Genomic DNA, 27,931 nt, shown 5'->3' with positions numbered 1-27,931 from the left:
AGTGTCTTTGTTTAGGATGACTCTAGTGTCTTTGTTTAGGATGACTCTAGTGTCTTTGTTTAGGATGACTTTAGTGTCTTTGTTTAGGATGACTCTAGTGTCTTTGTGTGTCTCCAGGCCGAAGCTGGACTGGAGGTTTGTGCAGAGGCTGTGCGGCATCCAGAAGGTGCTGTTCCCCTCATGGAGCAGCCAGAGTGTGCTCATGTTTGGAACTCTGCTGGCGGTCACTCTCACAGGTAACTACAGCAAGAACTGGTGACTACAGCAAGAACTGGTGACTACAGCTAGAACTGGTGACTACAGCTAGAACTGGTGACCACAGCAATAACTGGTGACTACAGCAAGAACTGGTGACTACAGCAAGAACTGGTGACTACAGCAAGAACTGGTGACTAAAGAAGAACTAGTGACTAAAGCAACAACTGGTGACTAAAGCAACAACTGGTGACTAAAGGAGAACTGGTGACTAAAGCAACAACTGGTGACTAAAGCAACAACTGGTGACTAAAGGAGAACTGGTGACTAAAGGAGAACTGGTGACTAAAGCAAGAACTGGTGACTAAAGCAAGAACTGGTGACTAAAGCAAGAACTGGTGACTAAAGCAGGAACTGGTGACTAAAGGAGAACTGGTAACTAAACAAAAACGGGTAACTAAACAAAAACAGGTAACTAAACAAGTACGGGTAACTAAAGAAGAACAGGTAACTAAAGAAGAACAGGTAACTAAAGAAGAACAGGTAACTAAAGAAGAACAGGTAACTAAACAAGAGCAAACATCTCCATGCAAATGCACACGGAGCATCTTTACAGACGCCTCAAAGTCGGGTTTGTTTAGAATATTTAGAAACAGAAAACAATTATAAGGACAGTTACTGCAAGAAAAGCGGCCCAGAGTGTTTATGTTTATGACTGAATGGAGTGATCGACTACTTTACTTCCCACTGTTATTTCTACATCTACTACTGAGACTGCAGTGATCCTGACAAGTCGACTATTAAAAACATTGCCTTTTGATCATTTTAATCATTATTTGGACTCTACACTATCAAAAATACCTTTGTCATTGTGATCATGAAACAAAAATATCAAAAACAAATTAAAAAAAATATTTGTATTTAAAAGTCTCAATGTACAATAGAAATGATCAAAGAGTAATAGCTGAGATGTCGCCTTTTAATTTGCACTACACATTTTGTTCTTTGCCCTTGACCTTTCCCTTCTTGTCATATTCTGTAATTGTACACGTTTGCTCTGGTCTCGTTTCCTCTGTTGGTTTCAGAGCAGCTGATCATTTACCAGGTGGGAATCCTCCCGAGTCACTTCTACAACGTGTTGGGAGACAAAGACTATTCGGGCTTCAGGAGTTTGGTCGGAAAAGCCATGGTTCTCATCCTGCTCAACTCCACAGTAAGTCATAATCCTCCCGCTTTCACTTTTTATTATCCAAAATAAAGCCGTAAAAGGTCAGTCTGACCTCGGTCCCTTTTATGGACTACATAGTAACCAAATACATGGCATCGCTGTCCTTGTTGCAGTTGAAAAGTATTGACCAGTACATCTGCAATCTGATGTACCTGAGCTGGAGGAAGACGCTCACGGAAAGTCTCCACTCGTCCTACTTCCAGGGACGGGTTTATTACACCCTCAACGTTCTCCGAGAGGACATCGACAACCCGTAAGTTTGAGTTTACAGCCCCGCGTTTCAGAAAAAGCATCACTAGTATTCATAACTAGTCCCAGGATTTATTTACAGCCGTATTTAAACCCTACATTCAAATTCAACTTTTTATTTACACTTTTATTGATAATAGTTACAGAGTACAAATACTATTCCAGGTTTATACACAGGATTATCTAAGGCATCGTTACAAGTGCTTTTCAAGGCTTTAATACATTCACATAAACTCTACGTACACATAACACAAACCAAATCAATCAAACTGAAGCCAACTACACAAATAAGAGAATTAGGACCAGCCGTAAGAGTTTTAACACTATAATTATGTTTATGAAGTATAATCATGTAAAGTCTGTAGTTTTCTCTATTCACCAAGTTGAATGCACAGTTCCAGTACAGATATAAATACTTTGGCTTGAAGGATCTGCCAGTATTTAGGTATATTTTCATGTTCTGTACCCATTGTTTTTTCTACAGCTACAGAACACAACAGCAAAGTGTTTCAACTGTTCGCTGGGCCAACACAGACCGTCAATAGTCTTACAACATTCACTTACTAACAGGAAGTTATTGATTTAAATACAGTAATAATCAATATGTTGGAACCACAGCCATTTCTATTCACCAATATCAGCTTTTAGTGCCTCTCTTTTCACCCAAAGTTTAACGGCAGAGGATGAACGAATGAACTGCAGTTTCCCCCGTCGTCATGGGATACAGAGCTTGTCACAGATATTGTCGTATCCCTGTTTGTTTGTGTGCCAGGGACCAGCGCATCAGTCAGGACGCGGAGCGGCTGTGTAAACAGATGAGCTCCATGGCCAGTCGCCTCATCGTCTCGCCTTTCACCCTGGGCTACTACACCTACCACTGCTACTACAGGTCGGCGCGCGATCCGCTCATCGTTTGTTTACATTCGTGGCTCCCGTCTGGCGTGTTGACAAACGTTTACTTTTGTCTCCTACTTGCAGCACAGGTTGGATCGGTCCCGTAAGCATATTCGGTTACTTTGTGATGGGGACGATTTCCAACAAGACTCTCATGGGGCCGATCGTGTCCACGCTTTTCGAGCAGGAGAAACTGGAGGGAGACTTCAGGTGAGGCGCGAGAACACGTCGCCTGCATTTTAAAGCATCATTTCCTGTGTTTGTTCCCCCGGCAACATAACCGAGGGAAGTAAAACGGCGTGACATTTTCGCGTGTCATACCGTTATGTTGACAAAAGGGCAAACTGTTGCAGGAAATTGCAGCAAAGTCATTATTTTGCAACCGTTTGTTTTGCAGATTTAAGCACATGCAGATCCGTGTAAATGCAGAGTCGGCGGCTTTTTACAGGTCAGCACGGTCGAACGTTATCTGAGCGCTGAGCAACCACAGGAGCAGCAGATTAAAAGCCTTTGCGTGGGTTTCAGAGCGGGCAAAGTGGAGCACATGAGGACGGATCGAAGGTTACAGTCCCTGCTGCAAACTCAAAGACGTCTGATCAACAAAGAACTTTGCCTCTACAGTAAGAACCGAGGGCTACAGTGTGTCTTCATCACCCTCACCGCCCTGTTTGTGTGTTTATTCAGACAGACATTGAGATTCACATTAGTTTCACCATTTAGACTTTAACATTGAGATGTAGTTCAAAGTGCACAGTGTTATACGCATAGTAAACGTGTTCAAGAGCGTTTTAAGAGAAGACTGAGATATGAACTGCCTGTACTTTTAGCCAAAATATAAACTAAAATGACATAAAAATGGCATAAAACTCTCTCAATGGAATCAGGATTAGGTTAATCGACAATCGTGATTAATTAGGTTACAATATAATCGTATAATCATCACATTTTTAGAAGTTTTAGAAGTTTTTTTTTCTCTTTACTTTTTATTATTATTATTCAACTTGTAGAAAAGTGACAATTTCCAAACTACGTAATTTAGGGCTTTTTTTTGTTCAATTGAAATCTTTTAGTTCAATTGAAATAAATGTGACGATTTTAGAAGCAAAATTAAGCCCTTTCTGCTCAGACTTTCCTCAGAGAAGTAAATTTAAATGTAAAGTGATTATTTTTTTATCTTGCTGTTTATGTTTGATATAATTGTCGTTTTGGTCGTGATGTTAATAATCACTAATAATCCTTTAACTACAGGTTCTATACATTTTAAATCATCTGGATAAATGATTGCCTCATTCAAATTGTGACGCTTTTAAACTTAAACAATATGATCAGACTTTTGTCTTTAGTCGTCAAACATAAACACGGCTCGTTATCTTTGCACCATTGATTCAGAATATTAAACTGTCTTTTCACAGTTGGAGTGAACACCTTTGACTACCTCGGAGGCTTCCTCAGCTACATTATTATCGCTATTCCAATCTTCACTGGAGTTTATGACGGCCTTTCTCCTGGAGAGCTCAGTGCACTCATTAGTAAAGTGAGTAGTGTTTGGTTTTCCTTCTTTCTTTTCATTTTTTAAACACATTGTCCAACAAAAACACTAAGTACAAAGTTTGTCTAATTTGTCTATTTTTAAATGTAGTCGGAATGTCAATGTTTTTACTACATTTGTTTTGAGTTAATAAAGTACAATAATCGACTTAGTGCTGCATCTCAAAAACCAAATCCCCTGCACGGAACAGAAACCGAATAAAATTGCTGCATTTCACATGTTTTTCTGATCGTTTTTCTGATCATCTGCTCCAAAGTTGTTTTATTATGACAGCCTTTTAATGATTTAGTTTTGTCATTCAACATGATAAACACCAAATATATAATTCAAATGGTATGAAAATGAATCCAGTTCATCAGTGTTTCCCACTAATAGAGAAGACTTTAGTGGCCCCATAATCTAAAAACAAGCTCGTAATTCTGTCGTGAACACGTAGAAGTAACTATAACATTAAATATGATTTAATCTGTCATTTTTAGATCAGCAGCAAAAGTTACACTTATTCTCCATAAATTGCATTAAATACAACAATTAAAATATTGATTGCTTGTGCCACTTTAGTATCAGTATAAACCTTTTAGGAAACTTATGAATAATCACTTTTACTCCACTTATTCAGTCAATTTTACTTTACTTTTACCTAATTTTAACTTTTACTTATTTGCTACATTTTATTATTTACTTTTTAATCATATTCTTTCTTTCTTTCTCCTTTTTTTATTTCATGGTATAGCGTAAAACGCATACTTTGAAGACGTACAACTACAGTAGGTGGCGATAAATGCACCTTTCCTGTTGGATGTCAACCTCCATTCAAAGTAACACCACAACAACAACAGCAACATCTTTTAACATGAACTTATACTTAATTTTAACTTTCACTCAATTTGAATACGCACTTTCCACACTTTCACTTCAGCCTGCCACCCACTGTTTGTCCAGCAGGTGGCAGCAGAACTCTCAGGCACAGTCCTCCCTTCACGTTGTGCACAAGATGTTGCTCCTTTTGAAACGGCAGAACTTTAAACCTCATACATTCTGTGTGGGAAATTACTTCTTTCATTTTGTAATAAACGTGATTGATCTTTTCCATCTCTTATTTCTCCTCTGCATGTATTGAGTCTTTCTAGTTTTAATATCTCCTCTGCTTCCTCCTCTTGTTTATATTCAGAACGCCTTCGTGTGCATCTACTTGATCAATGGCTTCACGCAGCTAATAGACCTGTCAACCACTCTGTCCGACGTGGCGGGATACACCCACAGGTATTGCCCCGCATGCCCAAATCCCCCCCCCCCCCCCCCCGTCGCCGGGAGACGGATGATGACTGCGGCGCCTTCCCGTGGCATCTCATCTTCTGACTGAATGTGTGATTGTGCTCAGGATCGGGGAGCTCAGAGAAGTAATGGACGACATCCTCCGTAAACAGTGCGACTACGACCCGGCGTCAGGAGAGAGCTACGACTTTGACAGGTTTGTCGCCTGGACAACGAGCCTGGGAGGCTGGGTGTTTGTGAGCTGACATTTGAGAGCTCCGCAAAGGTAGAAAAGGCCACTTTCCCACTATAATCTATTATTGTGAGCATAGACGTCACAATTATTACCATCACGACCAAAACTCCTTCTTGATTTTGTTACACGTTACCGCTCTTCAATGTGTGACCTGCTTTTATGACATTTCTGAATGATCAATTAGACATAAACAACAAGACTGTAGCAAAAATAGCAGTTTACTTTTTTGAGGAAAGGCTGAGCAGAAAATACTTAATTTTGCCCCCCAAAAAATCCTAAAATACCTAAATTATTTTGGAAATTGTCACTTTTCTAAAAAATTGAATACATTTTTTAAAAAATTCTTCTGACTTTACGGTCATATTGTGACCTAAATAATCACCATTGTCGATTATCTTAATAATCTTGACATCATGATATCATACCGTACTTCAATAAACAATTAAAAAGCAAACTTCTGTATTCTAACACATGCGCAGTTACACTCCACCGCATCACGTTTAATGTTTGATATACAACCCTAACACAATACAAAAACAGTACATTTACATGGACCAGGGAAATTAGATCTGGTTTTTAGTGTGTGTTTGCATTAGGCCTGTCCAAATGCATCAAGGTCAACACATTTTAACCATAAATAGTACTTTTCACAGCAATTTAAAGCAAAATCTACAATTTTAAACTCACTATAAAACATTTAAATCGGTTATGTTGAGATTCTGAGATTCCTGAATAAAGGACTAACTTCACCTCGTCCCTCCTTCAGAGTAAGACGAGCCATTTTAACATTAATCAGATTCATTTTTGTCTTTGCCACATCAGTTTTCACTCTTCAGCCTTTCTCACCCCAGTGCAGGTAGTAGACGTAGCGCTTTGACTCACTTAAGTATTATTTGTCGCTCTTTTAACCGCAGTGTGTCCCAGAAAAGTCCCTGTGTTTTCATAACTTATCGTCTCCACAGTGACTTCAACGTCCACGCCGGCCCAGTGGACACGGCCTTCGTCCTGGACCACCTCTCGTACAAGTCCCCGTACTCGGACGAGCTGCTGGTGGAGGACCTGAGTCTGAAAATCGGTCAAGGCTCGCACCTGCTGGTGGTGGGCAACACGGGAACGGGAAAGACGTCGCTGCTCAGGGTCCTCAACCGGCTCTGGGAGGCAGACAGCGGTGAGCGGACAATCCTCTGGTGTTTACGTTCACCCTGCTCAACTGGGCGTGCGAGTGTGACGATATCCAGAAGATCTTGTGTCGATCCCGAGGACAATGTGTTCAAACATGTCTTTAAATGTACTGGTCGATATTTAATCATCAGGAATCTTTTTAAACGAGTCTCAAAAGTGCAAAGATATGACCATATACCCTTTTTTATGTCTCTTTTTTGTATTTTATCATAACTTTTTGTACAATTTTATACTTATTTAAATGTTGCATGCCTTCAAAACACATGATGCCCATCTCTACTTCTACTAAAGTAAAAAAAAACATAATTAAATGTGTCTTAATGTTAAGGCTTTGTCCAGATGACGACATGTTTTGGACCCAGAGGAACACTCTTTCTGCCTCAGAAGCCGTACCTGACTGATGGTACACTGCGGGAACAGGTCCGTATCATTTGTTTCCCATTTAATCATCGTAAACAAAAATGTCCATGTCATAAATACTGTGGGTTGAACAGTTAGCTACCAATACATCATCTGTGTTCTGTAACGTTCTACTGATTAAACTTGTGTTATTTGCCACCGGGCTCTCGCTGCTACATGCACGATCGTCTTTGTCATTGTGACGGTTTTGTCTCTGTGAACGCCGTCACCGTTTTATGATCGTAAATATTCACAAGCTCCATCAGAGTTATGGAGAACGGGGACCGGACACAATTTACACCAGACGAGACGCGGACACAAGATGACATTTTAACGTAATTTCAACGTTTAGAGTTAAATGTTGCGGTGTGGTTTACGATTTTGTATAGCTGCTTCTTGGAACTACAGCTTCTCAGAGGTGTTGCTCTGCACAGTTAAGTCAGTTAAGTCTAAGGCAAATGTAAATGCATGGAACAAATCACACAAGATAAATACCAACATGTGTGTACAATCTGATGTCACTTTTATCTTGCAAGCGCTTTATCTTGTCGCATAGTTTAAACCGCAATCATGAAAAACGGCGTATACACAGTTGTAATATTTCACTTTTATTCCTGTAGGTGATCTACCCACTGAAGGATATCTACCCTGCATCAGGTATTGGCTGTAGTGTGAAGTGAAGTCTGCGTTAAAAAGATGTGTTTATTTCTTCTCAGTAACGACCTTTGCTCTTCAGGGTCGGCGGATGACGACAGAATAATACAATTCCTTGAACTGGCTGGAGTGGTACGTCACTGCCTTTTCAAATGCTTACAATTATGACGTTTGTGTTACAATTATTGTGAGAAAAAACATCACGATTTAACGATTATTCAAGATTATTGAGACCTGGACCAAACATCAGAGATCATTCTTTCACATTCATCGAGTAAATGTGATAAAAAGAGACTAAAAGATAACTTTGTTTGTGTATGTATTTAGTTGGACTAAGGATTGAATTAACAAGACATATTTCTTATTCTAAAATAGTCACAATTATTTTATTTATTATTTATTCTTTCGTTGGCCAGAATAATCTTGATTATCTATTAACTGAATAATCTTGCCATCTCTACCGTATCTTCTCCACTATAAGGCGCACTTAAAAGCCTTTAATTTTCACAAAAAACTACTCCATAATCCACTGCTTTAAATATGGATTAATTCTGGTGGTGCTCACTGACCTCGACGCGATTTTGTGTGGTACATGTTTTGTTTCGCTTAATGCGCCTTATAATCCAGTGCGCTTTATAGTGCGGAAAATACGGTATATGTATTTTGTTGGATTGAATTAAAATAGTCACGCTTATTATTATTAATTTCTTTTAGTTCTTTCTGTGACCTGAATAATAATAACTGAATAATCTTGCCCTCTCTTCTTGCATTACTGTCATTGAGCCTTATTATTTCATCATTCCTTCTCAATCCGCTCTTTAGCCGAGTCTCCTGAAGAGAACCGGTGGACTGGACGAGAAAGTCGACTGGAACTGGTACGACGTTCTGTCCCCGGGGGAGATGCAGCGCCTGAGCTTCGCGCGGCTCTTCTACCTGCAGCCCAAGTACGCAAGTAAGTGGCCGTTTCCAAGTCACCGGCGACCAGCATCGGGCAACAATTCAGGTCCTTTTCTTTCCAGTTTTGGATGAAGCCACGAGCGCGTTGACGGAAGAGGCGGAGGCTCAGCTGTATCGCACTTGTAAACAGCTGGGAATGACACTGGTCAGTCTGGGACACCGCAGCAGCCTCGTGAAGGTGCGTGTCACTTCTGCGCCGCCGTCTGTCCTATGAGTAAAGCTGGGATCCTTTTAAGGGCCGTGCGAGGTTGGAGATGATTGCAATATTTAGTACTGCAACATTGACATTTTAACCTACTTTTTTACTCGGTCATTTTAAAACGGAAACGTACATGCCAGTCATTTACTAGTCAAACTGTGTCAGAATAAAAACTTAACAGACAAACCGAGACTAATCAAGGCTTTAACATGGGTAAAAACAAAGAAAATTGTCCTTTTTTAATGTTTTAATTTATTAAACGGGTCATTTTTGTCAGTTGTCGGACCGCGGTGCGATATATTGCATTTAGTGAGTTGCGATATCAATTGTTGCGTTAATGCTTTTGCGATACGTCGTGCTGCCCCAGTTGCTTTATGGTTTTCTTCTGTCGTTCGTGTTCAAAGTACCACGATGTGCAACTGAAGCTGTGCGGAGGTGGCCGCTGGGAGCTGACCGATCTGAGACGAGGAGCGCTCGACGAGACGATCGACTCAGAGACGCTCGACTCGGAGATGCTTTGACGACCGCACGACATCGCACCGATCGAGCAGCTACGCAATGTGAAGGATGCTACCAAAAACGTCAATTTACCTCTGTTTTTTACCACGGTTATTTTACACTCCAATGTGTCTTAAAGTCAGCAAACGTGACAAACTTGACTCTGTGTTGCTGCGTTTCAGACTACAACAATCAGTAGATCTACAATAATTGGAAAATGGGCATTGGATATCAATATAAATGCTAATGTGCCGCGATTTGTGTTGTAATCTATTGATCGCAAAGGCCTTGTCATTGGTACTAATTATTATGAATCATTTGTGAATTTTAATTTAGGATTTTTAATTACATTCAACAATCTGAAATGTTGTATGAAACCATGTTAACTGTTGTTAAAAAGAGATGAGAAAAGCACACAAAACCTTACTTTATGAGGCGTAGTGTTTACATTTATTACAAACAGATGGAATAGTTGGATAAGTACTTGTTCCGTGTACAAAAAGGTATGATACATTTAAGTTAATCAACAGTTAAAAAATGTGTTTAAGTGACAAACATTATTGTGCGAAGTTCGGTCATCTCATCTGAAAGTATTAAACATTTGTATTTTAAGACACTGGTGGTTTATTGCACAGAGCTTGGTGTCCCTGGATGATCTCCTGGACTGCCCCGGGGTCGTCCAGCGTGCTCAGGTCGCCCAGGCTGTTCAAGTCTTTCTCTACCACTTTACGCAGAACTCGGCGCATTATTTTACCCGAGCGGGTTTTGGGCAAGCGTTGAGCGACCTAAAACAGAAATCGAACAAATGTGACAAAAGCGCGACGATAAGTTTAAAAACACTGACGTTCGACAAGTACCTGGATGACGTCTGGACATGCGTATTTGGCTATAGACTTTGATACTCTGTCTTTGAGCTGCTGGCGGAGTTCAGCTACTGTGATGTCTGCGTCCTTTTTTAGCACAACAAACGCATATACACCTGACAAGAAAAAGAGACAGCTCCAGTTCAAATGAGGCCTTTTATTATTAAATAGTTACACATTTACAGTTTTCATGTCATGTTTTTCAAGGATCAGGGTCATTTCTCTCACCTTCTCCTTTTATGTCATGTGTGTAACCGATGACTGCTGACTCAGCGACAGCCGAGCAGTGATTCTGCAAACAAAGGCAAACAAAGTGTGACTCATTGGCAAAAATGCATTCAAATCACAAAAGAGATGAGACTATAAAAGAGAATATGCATATGTCACAAAATAGTTTTTAGCCAAGCAGGAGGCCGGCCCATGTTGAGTCCTGTCTCTGGGTGGGAGTGTGTCTAGGTCAGGAGCGTCGTGGCTCAAACACCCCCGCTCTAGGTGGTTTTAGGGTTATTAATTGCTCTGTGGAATTTATAGCATGTTTAATGCCCTGAACATGTTATTAAATAATAATGCAAACTCATTACACTTGTTAATCTGTTTAATGTGGTAAACAGGACACGTGAGTTGTTACTGCAGCTTCCAATTATTTATAACAATATCCTGCCCTTGTTCAACATCAAATTAGGTTGTAGATGTACGTTTCATTTCACTTGAAAATATCCACGGTTCAACTAAATCTTACCACAACGTCCTCTATCTCTGCCGTCCCAATCCTGTGGCCGCTGACGTTGATGACATCGTCCAGGCGACCTGTGATCTGATAGTGGCCCTCCTCCGTTCGATTGGCTCCGTCTCCCGTAAAGAAATAGCCTGTAAAACATGAACTGATTAGATGAAGTGGAAACATGGCAAATAAAGCCCAATGCGACATGAATAGTAAATCTTACCAGGGAAGGGCTGGCAGTACGTCTCTATGAACCTCTGGTGGTCGTTGTGAATACTTCGGGCCATTCCAGGCCATGGCCGGGCCAGACACAGGGCTCCAGAGGCACTCTTAGACGTCAGCTCCTTTCCCTGAACACGGCAAAGTACAGTATTATAAGCTAAATCAAACAGTGAAGGCTTTGACAAAAAAGGAATCAGTGGGTTTGGTTGAGTCATCTGTACAAGGGCTAGTATTGTTGTAAAGGTTGAGTTTACCCAAAAAGAAACAGTGCATCTCCACTATCTGCATTTAAAGGGGACGTTTCTTTTACGAGCTTTTAACCGTGTGACGATGGCGTTCTTTCATCATAATCTTACTTAAAGTTGTATTTTGATTGACTCCTGTATGTTTGAGTAATCCTGTGTTGTCACGCCATTAAGGCTCGAGTACACCGTTTACACCTACCCCCTATCTCCGCCCACAACTCTGTACTTAGTTATGATTATTTGAAAAAAATAAACTCAAAACTCTCTATAAAATGTTCATTAGCCTTTTTTTCAAATACAAAAACATAGATCAAGTTTTGAACATCTATTACACTGTTGTTTTATGTCAACATTGTTTCATATCAACAAAATGTAAAATGTTGATCTACTTCAACATTACGTTTCAGAATAAAAGCACAATATCTCTCCTTTAAGTGCAATATCCCATTTATATTGGAATCAGACACGAGCAGAAACATTTACCACATTTCAAATGAGTTCAGGATAATAAGGTTCAGGCCATGTTTTTAAATACTATTTACCAGCCACTGTTGAAAGTGAACTACTTATGTTTGCTAATCCAATTTTAATCCAGTGCTGTTGCTGCGTTAATGATAAAAAAATAAAAATAAAAAAAAAACGTTTTAATCTGTGCATGCGTGGGTCAGTTCACATGTTCACTGTATTTGAAGGAAAGTCCTGGGATCAGTTGTATCGTGTTTGAGGAGAGTTTGGCCGGACGCGGCGGCTATTATCAGAAGTGACGCAGCTGGTGTAACTCTCCTAATCCTAATCTGACCCTTGTTCCCACAATATGAAGCCTGCGCTCCCCACATGTGAAAGTACAGGGCTGTGGGCTGTACCCCATAATATAATAGATCCATGGCTGTACCTCATTGTCCAGAAGCACTGGCTTGATGCCAAAGAAGGGTCTCATGGCCATTCCCGGGACAATCTCTGCGTCCGGGTCTGACGGCCGCGGGGCAATGCAGATGCCACCTGTCTCTGAGGACAAACAAGAACAAACAAATGGAGAAAACGGTCAACAAAAAGAACAAGGCTTTACACGACAGCCATGAGGTTATGTCACAGCTAAAGGTGGTTTTATATTGTCTACAACAGTAATTCAAACATTTCAACTCAGACATTTCTCAAACAACACTAAGTACCACCTAAGGAAATATATGGCCCGAGGACCACCAGACGAAAACCTAAAAATAATTGTTTTAAATTAAAAAATTAGACAAATGGGAATATTTTTATACAGAAATTGTCCAAAATCTCCAGTACAATTGTATACTATAATTATTATAATAATAAAGTGTATATGGAAATAGTTCTGAATTTTGGAGTTTTATTTTCAGTCCAATCATGTCTTTTTTTTTTTTTTACAGTTTTTTTTAATACAGTTTACCAATTTCGATACCACAATGATAATACATTTTTAGACATGAAATAATATTACTTTCTTTATGTTTCCCTGCGATCAAGTCGAGATCTTTCTAAAACAGTTCAGGAAAGGTCACATTTTGTCCTGTTTGTGATTATGTATTGTTTGTATCAATACTTGTTCAAACGAGTATCTTTCAGTAAGTTACAGTTACAAGTTTAATTTGTTTCTGATTTTCGATACTTTGACAAACCTACACATTTACTGGCACAGTTTAGCACAGTAACTATGGGGAATATCTATAAAACCTAAAGGCCAAAACAATTCATACTCATTTGGATCCATTAAATAAGCCATATTGTGCTGGTAATACATCTGAAATGGCACTGTCCTTACTCACCCTGCTATGCTTAATCAACTTGTAACACATTGATGCGTGTATCTCGAGATAACGCCACGTCAACTGCGAACAAGACAAACTGTCCTGATCAAACGCTCAGTTGGATGTTTTATAACACACAAAAATGGAAACTGAAACGTGGGATCTGATTAGCATAAGTCTCTGTCGGTGTGCAGATGTAGCTTTAGGAATTACCGCCATATTAAGTAAATTAAATGTTATTAGGTCCGGCTGTGGTTAATCTGATGGTGCTGGACTGAGCAGAGGCTGGTGCAAAGTGGGGCAGAACAAACACAGACGCAGAGACAAGTGACATCTATTCTCCACCTTTCTTTCCAACATTTACAATGACAGGTTGCTCTTTGATAAAACAAGTGTGGATAGTGTTTCCAGTATTCCTCTGCAACGCAACATATTCATATTTCTTTGGTTTTGTCCCTTTCAGCTCCAAACTACTGTGTAATTCAACAAGGCGGCCGTGTGCCAACAGCGGATCAAAATCCAATTCTGGCTCTAAACAGGCTACTTGTTCCCAGATCTACCAAATGGCGACTATGAATAATGCCACTTAGTCCTAATGGGAAACGCAGGCCAGGGAAACAGCATAACATAATCCTTTTTAGTGAAGTATTTGGGTCATCGTGTATCTTTGGGTCATCGTGTATCTGTGTGGTTTCCTGGCTTATAACGCTCTGATGTTTAATTATCATCGATTAATTATCGACTTATGTGCCATTTGTACGGTAATTATGCAGCTTTATCCCATTTGGTCATTACTAAATCTCATTTAGAGCCCACTGTATTTGGTTTAAATGGCCAAAAGTCATATAGACCAAAAATGCCAGTAAGCACTCTTACAAGTTGATGTTACAGTATCAATCACATAAAAAATGTATAACTATCTATGTAGTATTTATAAGTCTGTGGTAAAACTATGAAAACGTACTCAAAAGGCCTTGGTTACTCTAAGCTTCTTGGATTCTGAGAATAAAACATCTGAGTTCACTTTGGAGTCCACTGAGAGGTGTGTAGTTGTGTGTAGTTTGTGTGTAGTTTGTGTGCAGACGCTGAACAGCCACAATGTTACATAAGTGTTGTTTTGGTTTCTGGGATGCAGTGGAGCACAGACTCAGAGCTCCAGAGCTGACGTGGCTGTTTCAGGGCTAAAGTGGAACTTTAAAAAGGGAGTGTGAATTAATAATGGGATTATGAATGAAGGAAGTTGCACTTGTACTATTTATGTAGATTGCAGGTGCATTCATTGAGCGTCTGCTTATGATGTCATAAAGCAGACACTGTTATTGCATTTTAGGATTGTAGGATTTTTTACACGTTTCCACTCCTTAACACTTTCACCGACTTCCACAAGTTATACTTCTTTACGATCGATTTCACCGTCTTAGGGGGGCTATTGTTTTTGACATTTTGACATACCGTACTTTTTTCAGTATTTGCAAAAGTAAATTGCTAACGCTAACGCTAATAGCGTCTCTACAGGGAGGAGGGGGAGCAGTCGGGTCACCAAGGCAAGGTCAGGTCAACACACTCTTTACAATTTGTCAGGACAAACAACTATTTGAGTCGCAAACTACGTAATCATCAACTGTGAATTACTGAGCGTCATTGGTATGCCGCAAAACGCAGCAGAAAACATGGACGGGCGGGAAGGCTGAATATTTTTCAGTAAATATTGAACATTTTCAACAACACATGTAGTACTCTGACACATGTTACACACATGTAGTACTCTGACACACATGTTACACACATGTAGTACTCTGACACACATGTTACACACATGTAGTACTCTGACACACATGTTACACACATGTAGTACTCTGACACATGTTACACACATGTAGTACTCTGACACACATGTTACACACATGTAGTACTCTGACACATGTTACACACATGTAGTACTCTTACACACATGTTACACACATGTAGTACTCTGACACATGTTACACACATGTAGTACTCTGACACACATGTTACACACATGTAGTACTCTGACACATGTTACACACATGTAGTACTCTGACACACATGTTACACACATGTAGTACTCTGACACACATGTTACACACATGTAATACTCTGACACACATGTTACACACATGTAGTACTCTGACACACATGTTACACACATGTAGTACTCTGACACACATGTTACACACATGTAATACTCTGACACACATGTTACACACATGTAGTACTCTGACACACATGTTACACACATGTAATACTCTGACACACATGTTACACACATGTAGTACTCTGACACATGTTACACACATGTAGTACTCTGACACACATGTTACACACATGTAATACTCTGACACACATGTTACACACATGTAGTACTCTGACACACATGTTACACACATGTAGTACTCTGACACACATGTTACACACATGTAGTACTTTGACACACATGTTACACACATGTAGTACTCTGACACACATGTTACACACATGTAGTACTCTGACACATGTTACACACATGTAGTACTCTGACACATGTTACACACATGTAGTACTCTGACACACATGTTACACACATGTAGTACTCTGACACACATGTTACACACATGTAGTACTCTGACACATGTTACACACATGTAGTACTGACACATGTTACACACATGTAGTACTCTGACACACATGTTACACACATGTAGTACTCTGACACATTTTACACAGATGTAGTACTCTGACACACATGTTACACACATGTAGTACTCTGACACACATGTTACACACATGTAGTACTCTGACACACATGTTACACACATGTAGTACTCTGACACATGTTACACACATGTAGTACTCTGACACATGTTACACACATGTAGTACTCTGACACATGTTACACAAATGTAGTACTGACACATGTTACACAAATGTAGTACTCTGACACACATGTTACACACATGTAGTACTCTGACACACATGTTACACACATGTAGTACTCTGACACACATGTTACACACATGTAGTACTCTGACACACATGTTACACACATGTAGTACTCTGACACATGTTACACACATGTAGTACTCTGACATACATGTTACACACATGTAGTACTCTGACACATGTTACACACATGTAGTACTCTTACACACATGTTACACACATGTAGTACTCTGACACATGTTACACACATGTAGTACTCTGACACATGTTACACACATGTAGTACTCTGACACATGTTACACACATGTAGTACTCTTACACACATGTTACACGCATGTAGTACTCTGACACATGTTACACACATGTAGTACTCTGACACATGTTACACACATGTAGTACTCTGAAACATGTTACACACATGTAGTACTCTTACACACATGTTACACACATGTAGTACTCTGACACATGTTACACACATGTAGTACTCTGACACACATGTTACACACATGTAGTACTCTGACACATGTTACACACATGTAGTACTCTGACACATGTTACATACATGTAGTACTCTGACACACATGTTACACACATGTAGTACTCTGACACATGTTACACACATGTAGTACTCTGACACATGTTACACACATGTAGTACTCTGACACATGTTACACACATGTAGTACTCTGACACATGCTACACATGTAGTACTCTGACACATGCTACACATGTAGTACTGACACATGTTACACACATGTAGTACTCTGACACACATGTTACACACATGTAGTACTCTGACACATGTTACACACATGTAGTACTCTGACACATGTTACACACATGTAGTACTCTGACACATGTTACACACGTTACACACATGTAGTACTCTGACACATGTTACACACATGTAGTACTCTGACACACATGTTACACACATGTAGTACTCTGACACATGTTACACACATGTAGTACTCTGACACATGTTACACACATGTAGTACTCTGACACATGTTACACACATGTAGTACTCTATTCCATGGCTCGAGCCTAACAAGAATAAAGTCTTTACTACATCACATGTAGTACTTTTACACAAGAATGCAGACACTCGCAATGGATTGCAAGTGTCTGCATTCTTGTGTGCAGCGGTAGCAGTCTTTAGAAACACAAACACCAAAGAAGAAGAAGAAGAAGAGCTAGTCTCCGGTCTGGAGAGACGGGAGATGGCGTTCTGGACGGCATGGAGGAGCGGCCTTTTCTGGCTGCACGTGCCCGGAAACGTAGAGGGTCCCTTGGCTCGTCCGAGGGTTCTGGGAATGAGCAGCAGGATGGGGCTGGGGCTGTTGATGTCCGGAGTGAGAGCGGAGACTGTGGGGTGATCATGAAGCTTGCACAGGATGGTGCATCCTTTAAGGAGTGGAATTCGGTGGCATTGTCGAAGAGCCTAACTGTAGCTGTGGGAGTGATCAAGAGTGCGAGTGTCCTTAGAGATGGCTCGCTGCTGGTCGTGTGCAGGGACGCGGCTCAGCAACGGAGGGCGATTGGAACTGGGCGTCTGGGTGGAAAGGACATTCTTGTGTCTGGTGCTGAGGGAGGCACGGTCGGAGGAGTTGTCGTGGGTGTCCCTGCGGCGACGTCTGTGGATGAAGTTAGGGAGAATTTGACTGGAGCTACGGTGGTGGACGCTGGGCGGTTGGAGGTGACCCGGTCTGGGGTGGGATGTGACAGCTTGTCGGTAATGGTGGCACTTGAAGGGAGGTGCCTGCCTAGTGGGGTGTTCATTGGGTTCATGTGCCATGACGTTGGGCCATGTGTTCCAGCGCCCCTGCGTTGCTTTGGGTGCCGGCGCTTTGGGCATGTTGCAGCGGTCTGTAGAGGGAGGCAGAGATGTGGTGGATGTGCGGGAGATCACGAGTGTGGGAGGTGTGACGTGGGAGCGAAGCTGAGGTGCTGTGGCTGTGGGGAGGAGCATGGCTCTGCCTACGGGGGATGCAGGTTTAGCAGAGGAGCTGCTGAGGTGCATAAAATAAAGGTCTCTCGGGGTGTATCCTATGCGGATGCAGTCAGGGGGGTTTCAAGTGACGAGTTTGGAGTGGATACAGAGAGAGGAGCCAGCGCTGCTCCCGGCCAGGGCGAGATGAGGGGGGCCGGCGTGGCTCCCGGGAGGTGTGAGGGTTTCAGGAGTGGAGGTCCCAAGTGTGCGGGTTCCAGAATTGGTGAGAATACCCTGGTTGTGGATGGAGAGGATTTTGTGCTCTTTGTGGTGGATGTTGTGGACTGTGCTGCTCAGACTCAAAGCAGAACTGAAAGGATCAGGATCATTGCTGAGGCTGCGGGGAGATTCCTTGGAACAGGGGAGCTTGATTGGGCAGATATGGAAGGCAGGCTAGGGGCGCTGGGTGGGAGTCGGAGTGGTGGGGGTCTGCTTTTGGGGAGTCAGGGTGATCGGAGTTACGGGATGGGGGTGGGGGTGGTCTCCTGTCCTCGTCCAGTCTCGTGGACGCGCGGCTGCCGAGCAGCGACATCGGTGGAAATATTGGAGCCTATAGAATGAAGCCTAAAGAATGGGGCTGTGCGGTGGAGGCACCGAGCGTCAAAGAGGGAGAGGAAGATGAAGAAGAGTCTCCCTGGAATAAAGCCGGTTGGTCTCTGAAACAACAACTATTCTAGTCACAAAGACATATCATGACCTCATGGGCTTTGTAACACCAAAGCAATGGAAGGAGTACTTTTACGGACTACGACAGTCTGAGGACTACGAAAAGTCTGAGGAATAAAGTCTGCCGGTAATGCAACACTCGGATGCCAACCGCCATAAAACAACAACAACAACAACAACAACTCGCAATGGCTTCATCCATTGCACATTATCTGGTTATTTATAATCTAATAATCCCTTTGGTCTCCGTGGGTAAATGCACAAACCTGTTTGCCACCATGTGTCCACGATGGGGCAGCGGCCGTCGCCCACAACCCTGTGGTACCACTCCCAGGCTTCTGTGTTGATTGGCTCACCCACTGGAATAAAGAAGACAGCACAGAGCAGATAAGCCCTCAGATATGTATTTACGATATGAGATTCTGATTGTGGTAAATGTGTGATAAGGTATAACAGGCGCTTTATAGTTTGTAGGATATAAACGAGAACAGTGCAAGTGAAAGAGAGTTCACGTCCGGTTTACTTCAATCCTGTGAGTACTTCAGTGCATAAATGTGTGTGTGTTTGTAAAACAGGTGTGTCTTTGGAGCAAAGAGGTTCTCTGACCCTGAGCTGCTTCACGCGTGACACTGAGGTGCAACATGGGCCCTGGTCAAACGACAACATAACTGACCGGTATAAATACCCTCAGCACATTGTATCATTCAGTGACAGTATCTGTCAACCGTGTGAACATATTTCTGCATAATTGTAGACATCCATTTTGCCTTATGTTACTGTTGACGTACCAGAGCCCAGGGTTTTGAGGGAGGAGCGGTCGTATTTGTGCACCCATTGGTCTCCGTACTTGAGCAGAAGGCGGATGGCTGTCGGAGCCCCATAAAACTGGTTAATCTGTAGTCGCTCAACCATTTCCCAGTATCTTCCTGATAAAAACAAGGTAGAGTTGCATTTTAGCTTATACATTGTAATATTAAGACTAAAAAGAAGAAAATGCTTCAGTAAAGCCAAGCCACTTTTGACATTCAAAGCACTGTGTTTACAGAAGCTACTAATCTTAGGCCCAGTCAGGTTCAGTGTGAAGTGTAAACAGTTCATAAAGGCCACATGCTGAGCTGAGGGCAGGCACACAGCTATTCACCTTGACATAATATTACATAAGACCCCAGACAGTCATATAAGCTTTCATACCTGGGTTAGGATAAATAGGAGTGCTTTCAAACACAACAGTAGTTCCTCCATTTGCTAGAGGTCCATAGACACAGTAACTATGTCCCGTTATCCAGCCAATGTCCGCCACACAACCAAACACATCGCCGTCATGGTAATCAAAGACATACTGGAGAAAAAGTGAATCAGTATCATATTCAGTTTAAACGTTGGGTCACGTGTGGTGGTTGTTACCTTGTGTGTTAATGAGGCGTACAGCAGGTATCCAGCCTGAGTGTGGACGAGTCCTTTGGGTTTCCCCGTGCTGCCCGACGTGTAGAGCATAAACAAGACGTCTTCACTGTCCATAACAGCCGGTTCACAGACCACGTCCTCCTGCATCATCTCCTGCAAAAGAGCACATTTAAAGTAGAGCGTTGAAATAAGCCAAACGCAGGGATAATTACAATGCTCACATACTGTAATTGAGTAGATGTTTGCGCGGTTATACTTTATTCAGAAAAAACAGTACTTGTACTTGTAATTGAGTATAATTCTGACATGTAATTGTAATTAGTTATGTTTAAAAATCATAGGAGTGAGTATTCCCAATTGTCCCTATTCACAGTTATCTCATTGCTGTATCTGCTTCACGCCTGCTCTGATAACCTTTAGTTTGGGTTAAACCGTTTTAAACCGTTAAATTAATCAAGTTTTGTATAAAAGACTGATCTTAAGTAAAAACCTTGGTAACAGCACTTGAGTAAATCTTTTGCCATGCATCTGTACTTTCACTCTCTCCACCACTGTCCAAATGTAATCATGGTGTAAGTGATTCATGTGGAGGTGAATTCATTTACGTACAGCCATCTCACCTCTTCCATAGCCACATCCCTGTTGCTCATAGCGACGGGAGTCTCTGTTCTCATGGCGACGAACACCTGTCGAACGTTTGGACAGGTGTCTACAGCTGCATCCACAGTTTTCTTCAGGTCTGTCGTCTTTCCCCCTCTGACTCCCTGATTCACCGTGATCACCGTGCTGGAGTCAGCTGGAAAACAGAGATGCAATATTCAGAATAACACCTGAATCTGATCTGATGTTTGGAGCTTTAGGATTATTTAAATGACACGCAAACGGCAAAATCTGTTGTGAGTAATTAACGGGGCCGTGGCCAGAAAGAAATCAGATCACTCGCATCAGAACTCTAATAGTATTCAGATTTTGAGAGTGCTTGTAACTGCGCGACTGCAAGTAGCTTGTTTTGGCCATATTTATTATCAGTTAATTTTCTCTCTCCCGGATCATTGTTGTTGTGTCTTTTGGCAAACACTTTTCCCACTATGCTTGTATAAACGTGTGACTAGGATTATGTGGTGGTCGACACAGCCTCAGGGGCAGAATAGAACCCCCGCTGTGGCTTTAGAGCTTGGGATTGTCACACATCAGTGGAATTTTCAGTTAATTGTAATGTTAAACCAATGGTGATTTTAAAATGCTAAATACTAAACTTCGTGTTCATTCAAAAGTATTCAGCGTTGTTTTGGCTAATGCAATCTCTTCTTCTTTTTCTTCTTTGGTGTTTTATGGCGGTTGGTATCCAAGTGTTACATTACCGCCACCTACTTTATTCTATAGACTTTAGACCTTATTCCAGCAGATATGTTTTTTGTTCTTCTTCTATGGTGTTTTATGGTTGGTATCCAAGTGTTACATTACCGCCGCACACCGACAACAAAAATGGCGGTTTTCCATGGTAACGGATGCTTTTTGACGTTCCATCCTGAGCTCTATAAAAGTGGCTTAAAAGGTTGGACATGAGTTGAATTGTTACCTAGCAACCAAAATGTAAACAAGGACCAAAGTTATTATTTGACACAAAATATGTCAAAGCAGAAACGACTAGCTCAATGTTAAAACTGTCAGACAAAGGGGGTTTAAGAACATCCTTTTATTATTTATGTTGTTGATGACAAATACGAGGGATTCTTTGTTAGAACCGAGCGCTACTTCCTGTATTTTTCTACTTTTATCCGAACGCTGCGTCACAAACTGCCACTTGACTGATATAAAACAATAGCATATAATGATACTGATGATATAATCCCACCAAATGAAGCCATGTAAAAACATTGTGTACACTTAACATGATTTGGTGTGATTGCCCTAATGGTGAGGCTTAATTGAGTCGGACTGTTGCCATGTCAACATTGTATATCACTGCCCTCACCGTCTCTGATCCGCTCCGCCAAAGCGTCTGAGCTGAAGCCCGCGAACACCACGTTATGGGCGGCGCCGATCCGTGCACACGCCAACATGGAGGCCACAGCCAGGGGGCACGGGGGCATGTAGATGGTCACACAGTCTCCTTTCTTCACCCCACGACGTCGCAAGAGGTTGCCAAGACGACATGTCATTTCCAGCAACTCCCTAAACACATAGAGTCAATAGGTGGGGGTAGCTCCAGGCGTTTTCTGGTATTATGGCAGTGTAAGGCCGGATTTGACAGCTCAAAGTGAATTATTGTGAATCTCAAGGTCAAGATCTGTGTGTTTTCACTTTATGTCTTTTTACAACGGCACTATCTGCACTCTGGAACTCTTCCGAAGTGCGAAGGGCATGAACAGTGACGCTGACCTGTAGGTGACCTTGACCTGGGACCCCGGCTCGTCTCTCTCCCAGATGAGGGCCACTTTGTCGGGACAGGTGAGCACATGGCGGTCCAGGCAGTTCACTGTCAACATAAACACACCGTGAACATTTATGTACGTGCAGCTTTTACAAACGCACACATTGTTTTCCCGGTTTGTTTGTACAGGCCAGTTCTCATGTTTGCTTCTACCAACTGACTAGACCAGTAGACCTACTAAAAATACTAGTCTCTCAGTGTTAGTTCTAGATTTCGATTTGGGACAGTAAGTTCAGATGCTTCATATCTGGTGGCTTAACGTTAACGATACATTTACATAATAATCAGATAACCAAAGAGCCTAATAAGGGCTTGTGTGTGTTTACATGGCCAAGAGGGATCTGATCACCACAAACACCCGGTGAGATGTGCTACTTACAGACAAAAATGCCTACAATAAATGTTAAAATAACTCTTTAAATATTATACCTTTTTTCTCACATCATATAATGTGTTTATCTGATGTGAGTAATCTGTTAACATGACATTACAATGACCTGATAACTCCATGAATCGGATCATAGAGTTTGGGTGTGCAGGTGAACAAAGCCATTGCCTTTTGCATCTGAAGTATTCTCCAAACTGAAGAGGCCGCCACTAATTCAAAGAAAAGAGTCTCAAATAACCAACCCGGTCTGAATGAAAAGCAGGTAGAAGAGTGGTTCATAACAGGGAAGGGGAATCCATTTACCTGTGTGATTTATGGATAAACCTTGGGGTGCACTGGCACACACGCCACATCAAAACCCTGACCGCGGTGAAGTTAGTTTCACGTTGGACGTTGGACATTCGCCTCCGCAACTAGAACGGGAGCTTCCTCTGAGTGTGACCCGCCTGCAGTAGCTCGAGGCGGGGAGCTGCGCGCTGAAGTGCCGCTCGGTACGCCAGTTAGGGACCGACTCTAAAGTACCGTTTGTTTAAAAATGTGTTATCTTAAAAAATATCAAACGTATTTATATTTAAAAAAAAAACAATATTGAGCATGAATCCAAGTTGCTAATATTAGATGCAATAGTCCTTTTGGGCTGAAAAATTAACCCTTTGTAGATTTTTAAAGAATGTTTTTTGTCAAAAATCAAGGATTCTTTTCAATAGCTCCTAAATCAGCTAGCCTAGATAGCAAACGCTAAGTGATTATAGTAGTTGTGGTCTCCAGGTATCACGCACACCTTGTACTTTTTCAAATTGACCCTTTGTTGATTTTTAAGAAATATTTTTCGTCAAAAAACAAGGATTCTTTTCAATAGCTCCTAAATCAGCTAGCCTAGATAGTAAACGCTACGTGATTATAGTAGTTGTGGTCTCCAGGTATCACGCACACCTTTTACTTTTTCAAATTGACCCTTTGTTGATTTTTAAGGAATATTTTTCGTCAAAAAACAAGGATTCTTTTCAATAGCTCCTAAATCAGCTGACCTAGAAAGTCAAACCCAAGTTATTATAATAGTAGGCGAAATAAGAACAAAATAGGGACAAAACAGGAACAAAACAGGAACAAAACGGGACGGCAAAATAGGCACAATACAGGATCAGAACAGAGCAGGAACAAAACAAAAAGAAGCCAAGAAGGAATTAAACAGCAGAGGGGGGCGTGCCCAAGCCGCTGTGGACCACCACAGGAGACCTGCAATATTACCAGTGGAATTAGTACATTCAATCGAAACTGATCTAAATAAATTCTCTGCACATACCGGGCATGGTTGACGGAGTAGCACACGATACTTCCTTAGCTGCTCAATGGGATCGCTCCACACCACAGGCTGCATCCAAACTGAGTGGACCAGCGCACGCAACGTTGGCCAGCTGTTGCCGCACAACAGCGCCTTCGCCGCAATCTGCGGCGCGTGGTCATGGACAGGGCGTTAAAAGCCAAACGGGTGTACTTGACCGGTGTATCTGGGGCAAACCGGGATTTAGGAGCGTTGAAACTGAATGACTGAGGAGAATTGGGAGTTCATTACCTGCTAGGTGATTTGCCAGAGCCCCGGACTGGATTATGGGTGCCTGTGACACTGCAGCGGCACTACCGGAAGAATTTAATTCATGAATTTGTGAAATGAATGAATCGAAGCCGCGGGATTGTCATTACCTGGAATGGAGGACGGAGTGGCCAACAACCAAGGCCTGGAAGAGCGTGTGGGCGAAACGAGAGGCGGATGAGGAGGGCGCGCTTAAATAGTCTGCCAGCTGAGCGCCACGGAGCGGCAGGTAAGTGTACCCTCAGCACAGGCCTCTACAGCCCATATTGCCACATTCCACCCCCCCGAAATGCATCGTCGCCCCGACGATGAAACACAACTTAACACCAAGGCCTAAAAACTGCTTGTGTCAGCCTGGAGGATGACACAGGAGCACCTTGGCCGGATGGTTGTTCAACTAGGGACCTTGGAATACGGTGGGGATTTAGGTATTGGCCAGCGGTCGTGCGAGTGGACCGGCGTACAGATGCCTCGCTGAAGCCAGGATTGGCCACAGGGTCAATTGCTGGCGGAGCCTGGTCAGTGACCACGGTGGGGAGAGCAACTAATGGTTCTTGAGCACTCTAATGGGACGTGGGAGGAGTTTTGGGGCACAACTGTTGGCTGCCGCACCGGCGGCTGTAAAAACAAATCATCCTCAAATGACAGTTCATCTTCTACGATTGGTGCTACAGGTGCATCCGGAGGATTCACACCAGGGACAGTGGCAGGGGAGTCACTGCAAAGCAGGGTCTTCAACAGGGATCGGTGGACCCTTTTTACCTTGGATTGTCGATCCACAGGAGCCACCGTGTACACCACACCATCTTCCCTTGGGGCTTGCAGGACAACATAGGTTGAGGACCCCACAGGTCTTGGGTCTTCAGACAACCCCTAGCACTGTAATCGCGAAGTAGCACCAGCTGGCCTTCCTTAAATGGCACATCTCTGACCCGTTGGTCATGATTTGCCTTTCTGCGTGAGGCCGCCAGACGCAATCTTTCTCTTGCCCCGTTGAAAGCCACCTGAAGACGCGTCTGGTGCTCTTTTCACCCACTGTTACGAACCTAGGGATTCTGTAGGGGTGTCAGCTCCCTGGGCAGTGGGAGTCAGCACCCTCTCCTGGTTGCCAGGTGATTCTCTCCACTGCAGGTCCCTCCTAACACACCTTAGGATCGTTTGGCTTGCGTGGAGCCAGCCTGGATATAAGGGAGGCTGGTGGGAACAGTCTCTCTCTCTCGCCGCACCCCAAGACTGGTTGGGCGAAAAATATTCCTTAAAATTCAAAAAGGGTTAAATTGAAAAAGTAAAAGGTGTGCGTGTTACCTGGAGACTCAATCTACTATAATAACTTGGGTTTGACTTTCTAGGTCAGCTGACTTAGGAGCTATTGAAAAGAATCATTTTTTTTTGACAAAAAATATTCCTTAAAAATCTACAAAGGGTTAAATTGAAAAAGTAAAAGGTGTGCGTGATACCTGGAGACCACAACTACTATAATCACTTAGCATTTACTATCTAGGTTTGCTAACTTAGGAGCTATTGAAAAGAATCCTTGTTTTTTGACGAAAAATATTCCTTAAAAATCTACAAAGGGTAAAATTGAAAAAGTAAAAGGTGTGCGTTATACCTGGAGACCACAACTACTATAATCACTTGGGTTTGACTTTCTAGGTCAGCTTACTTAGGAGCTATTGAAAAGAATCCTTGTTTTTTGACGAAAAATATTCCTTAAAAATCTACAAAGTGTTAATTTGAAAAAGTAAAAGGTGTGCGTTGTACCTGGAGACTCAAACTACTATAATCACTTAGCGTTTACTATCTAGGTTTGCTGATTTAGGAGCTAATGAAAATAATTCTTCTTTTTTGACTAAAAATATTCTTTAAAAATCTACAAAGGGTTAATTTTTTTAGCCCAAAAGGACTATTGCATCTAATATTAGCAACTTGGATTCATGCTCAATGTTGTTGTTTTTTTTTGTTTTTTTTTATAAATATGTTTATATTTTTTAAGATAACAAACGGTACTTTAGAGTCGGTCCCTAACTGGCGCACCAAGCGGCACTTCAGCGCGCAGCTCCCTGTGTCGAGCTACTGCAGGCGGGTCACACTCAGAGGAAGCTCCCGCTCTAGTTGCGGAGGCGAATATCCAACGTCCAACGTGAAACTAACTTCACCGCGGTAAAACCCTGGCACTACATTTGAACCAGAACAGGACCAAAACAAGTCCAACTCGGGCCTAAAACGTGCACAAACCACCACAAACGTGCACAAACTATCACTTATCATCACATAATTTGCGCACATCTTATCCACCACCACCACTCACCGGACACATTGAGCTTTCCCCCCACAAACCACTTGACCTTGCCCCGCCGCAGGTCGCAGTCCTGCACCGCGGAATAGGCGCTGGTCCAGGTGAGCCTGTTGCGGGCCATCGCGTCCCAAAAGCGGTCACCGTGCGCGAGGGAGAAGTCCTGCAGCGTGGCGCGGTCCGTGACTCCCGCAAAGCCCGCAGCCTCGGGCACGGCGGCGGCTACGCTGCTGCTCCAGGACGACGCATGATTCACGCGCGTCTGCCTCGGCGCGCGGAGAGACGTCAAGAGGCGTCTGGAGGTGCACCGCAACCACATCGTGTCACTTTGAAGTGCGCGTCCCGGCTCGAGGTGGAGAAGCGAAGTGGAGAGAGTAAAAAAAAACTATCGAAACTTTTTAAGAGAGGAAGAGGGGTGCGCGGGGCGGGCTCGCGCTCAACAAGTCCCAGCCCATGTTCTTGTCTTTACCGGAATCTACGCGCGCGCCTTTACGCAACGACGCACCAGGAACTTTATGCAACAGCTTCTTATCTCTCTTAATTTTGCTCTATCCACACCCGTTTTGGCACTACTTTTTTACTTTGGAATCCGACTTCAGGACCACCCCGCCCCCCAAAACCCCCTCAAGGCGTCTGAGGAGGAATGTCACGTGGTGTAATGAATAGATTCGTCACGGTTCATACCATTTTATTCGCCCGCGTTTACAATGCTGAGCACACACACACATTTGAGTAACTACACAGGGATGACATGGTACTGGCTTTATTTACATCATGTGCAACAAATGGCAGCTGTATTATTTCACAGGGAAGTGTCTGAGGGCATCACATGTACTCAGGGTTCAAAGGTCAAAGTGTCTGTAGCAGCACGTCATCAACACTGCA

At 42.5% G+C, this 27,931-nt stretch overlaps 2 protein-coding genes across 4 annotated transcripts; one reads left to right on the top strand and one right to left on the bottom strand.

Annotated features, from left to right (window-relative positions):
• The first annotated feature begins 77 nt into the window (after positions 1-77).
• On the top strand, positions 78-10,305 carry abcd4 (ATP-binding cassette, sub-family D (ALD), member 4). Of its 3 annotated transcripts, none has more exons than XM_072442402.1 (17): positions 78-236; positions 1,281-1,408; positions 1,537-1,676; positions 2,445-2,561; positions 2,651-2,776; positions 2,964-3,014; positions 3,092-3,186; positions 3,979-4,100; positions 5,287-5,378; positions 5,497-5,586; positions 6,588-6,793; positions 7,136-7,227; positions 7,827-7,863; positions 7,943-7,992; positions 8,683-8,812; positions 8,880-8,995; positions 9,421-10,305. In XM_072442402.1, the coding sequence occupies exons 1-17, from the start codon at positions 89-91 to the stop codon at positions 9,535-9,537; spliced, it is 1,857 nt and encodes a 618-aa protein (XP_072298503.1). In that variant the 5' UTR covers positions 78-88; the 3' UTR covers positions 9,538-10,305. The 3 variants fall into 3 exon arrangements, with proteins under 3 accessions (XP_072298503.1, XP_072298512.1, XP_072298519.1); XM_072442411.1 differs by having other exon boundaries at positions 104-236; positions 1,286-1,408; XM_072442418.1 differs by lacking the exons at positions 78-236; positions 1,281-1,408; positions 1,537-1,676 and having other exon boundaries at positions 2,656-2,776.
• On the bottom strand, positions 9,969-27,380 carry acss1 (acyl-CoA synthetase short chain family member 1). Its single transcript, XM_072442390.1, has 14 exons — positions 27,062-27,380; positions 22,723-22,819; positions 22,316-22,515; positions 20,961-21,136; positions 20,341-20,493; positions 20,128-20,275; positions 19,725-19,862; positions 19,203-19,295; positions 12,458-12,570; positions 11,322-11,448; positions 11,117-11,244; positions 10,606-10,669; positions 10,372-10,493; positions 9,969-10,299 (listed from the first exon to the last, which is right to left on the bottom strand). Exons 1-14 carry the CDS (start codon positions 27,363-27,365, stop codon positions 10,123-10,125), a joined length of 2,040 nt encoding a protein of 679 aa, XP_072298491.1. The 5' UTR covers positions 27,366-27,380; the 3' UTR covers positions 9,969-10,122.
• Positions 27,381-27,931: the final 551 nt, after the last annotated feature.

Source organism: Eucyclogobius newberryi, unplaced genomic scaffold, assembly GCF_026437365.1.
Source record: "Eucyclogobius newberryi isolate DKJ021-1_F unplaced genomic scaffold, fEucNew1.0.hap1 SCAF_1, whole genome shotgun sequence".
Lineage (NCBI taxonomy): Eukaryota > Metazoa > Chordata > Actinopteri > Gobiiformes > Gobiidae > Eucyclogobius > Eucyclogobius newberryi.
Note: the sequence above shows the minus strand (reverse complement) of the source record. Positions and strands in the feature narration are given on the sequence as shown.

Bases quoted from the DNA above. Each gene is read 5' to 3' on its own strand.
- acss1 (XM_072442390.1), bottom strand. From the start codon at position 27,365: ATGTGGTTGCGGTGCACCTCCAGACGCCTCTTGACGTCTCTCCGCGCG. The intron at 12,571-19,202 runs GTTTGTGCATTT...GTTTGTCCTCAG, and splicing joins GGACACATGGTGGCAAACAG to AGACAGGTGGCATCTGCATT. The intron at 11,245-11,321 runs GTAAGATTTACT...CATGTTTTACAG, and splicing joins GTACTGCCAGCCCTTCCCTG to GCTATTTCTTTACGGGAGAC.
- abcd4 (XM_072442402.1), top strand. From the start codon at position 89: ATGACTCTAGTGTCTTTGTGTGTCTCCAGGCCGAAGCTGGACTGGAGG. The intron at 2,562-2,650 runs GTCGGCGCGCGA...TCCTACTTGCAG, and splicing joins ACCTACCACTGCTACTACAG to CACAGGTTGGATCGGTCCCG. The intron at 3,187-3,978 runs GTAAGAACCGAG...GTCTTTTCACAG, and splicing joins CAAAGAACTTTGCCTCTACA to TTGGAGTGAACACCTTTGAC.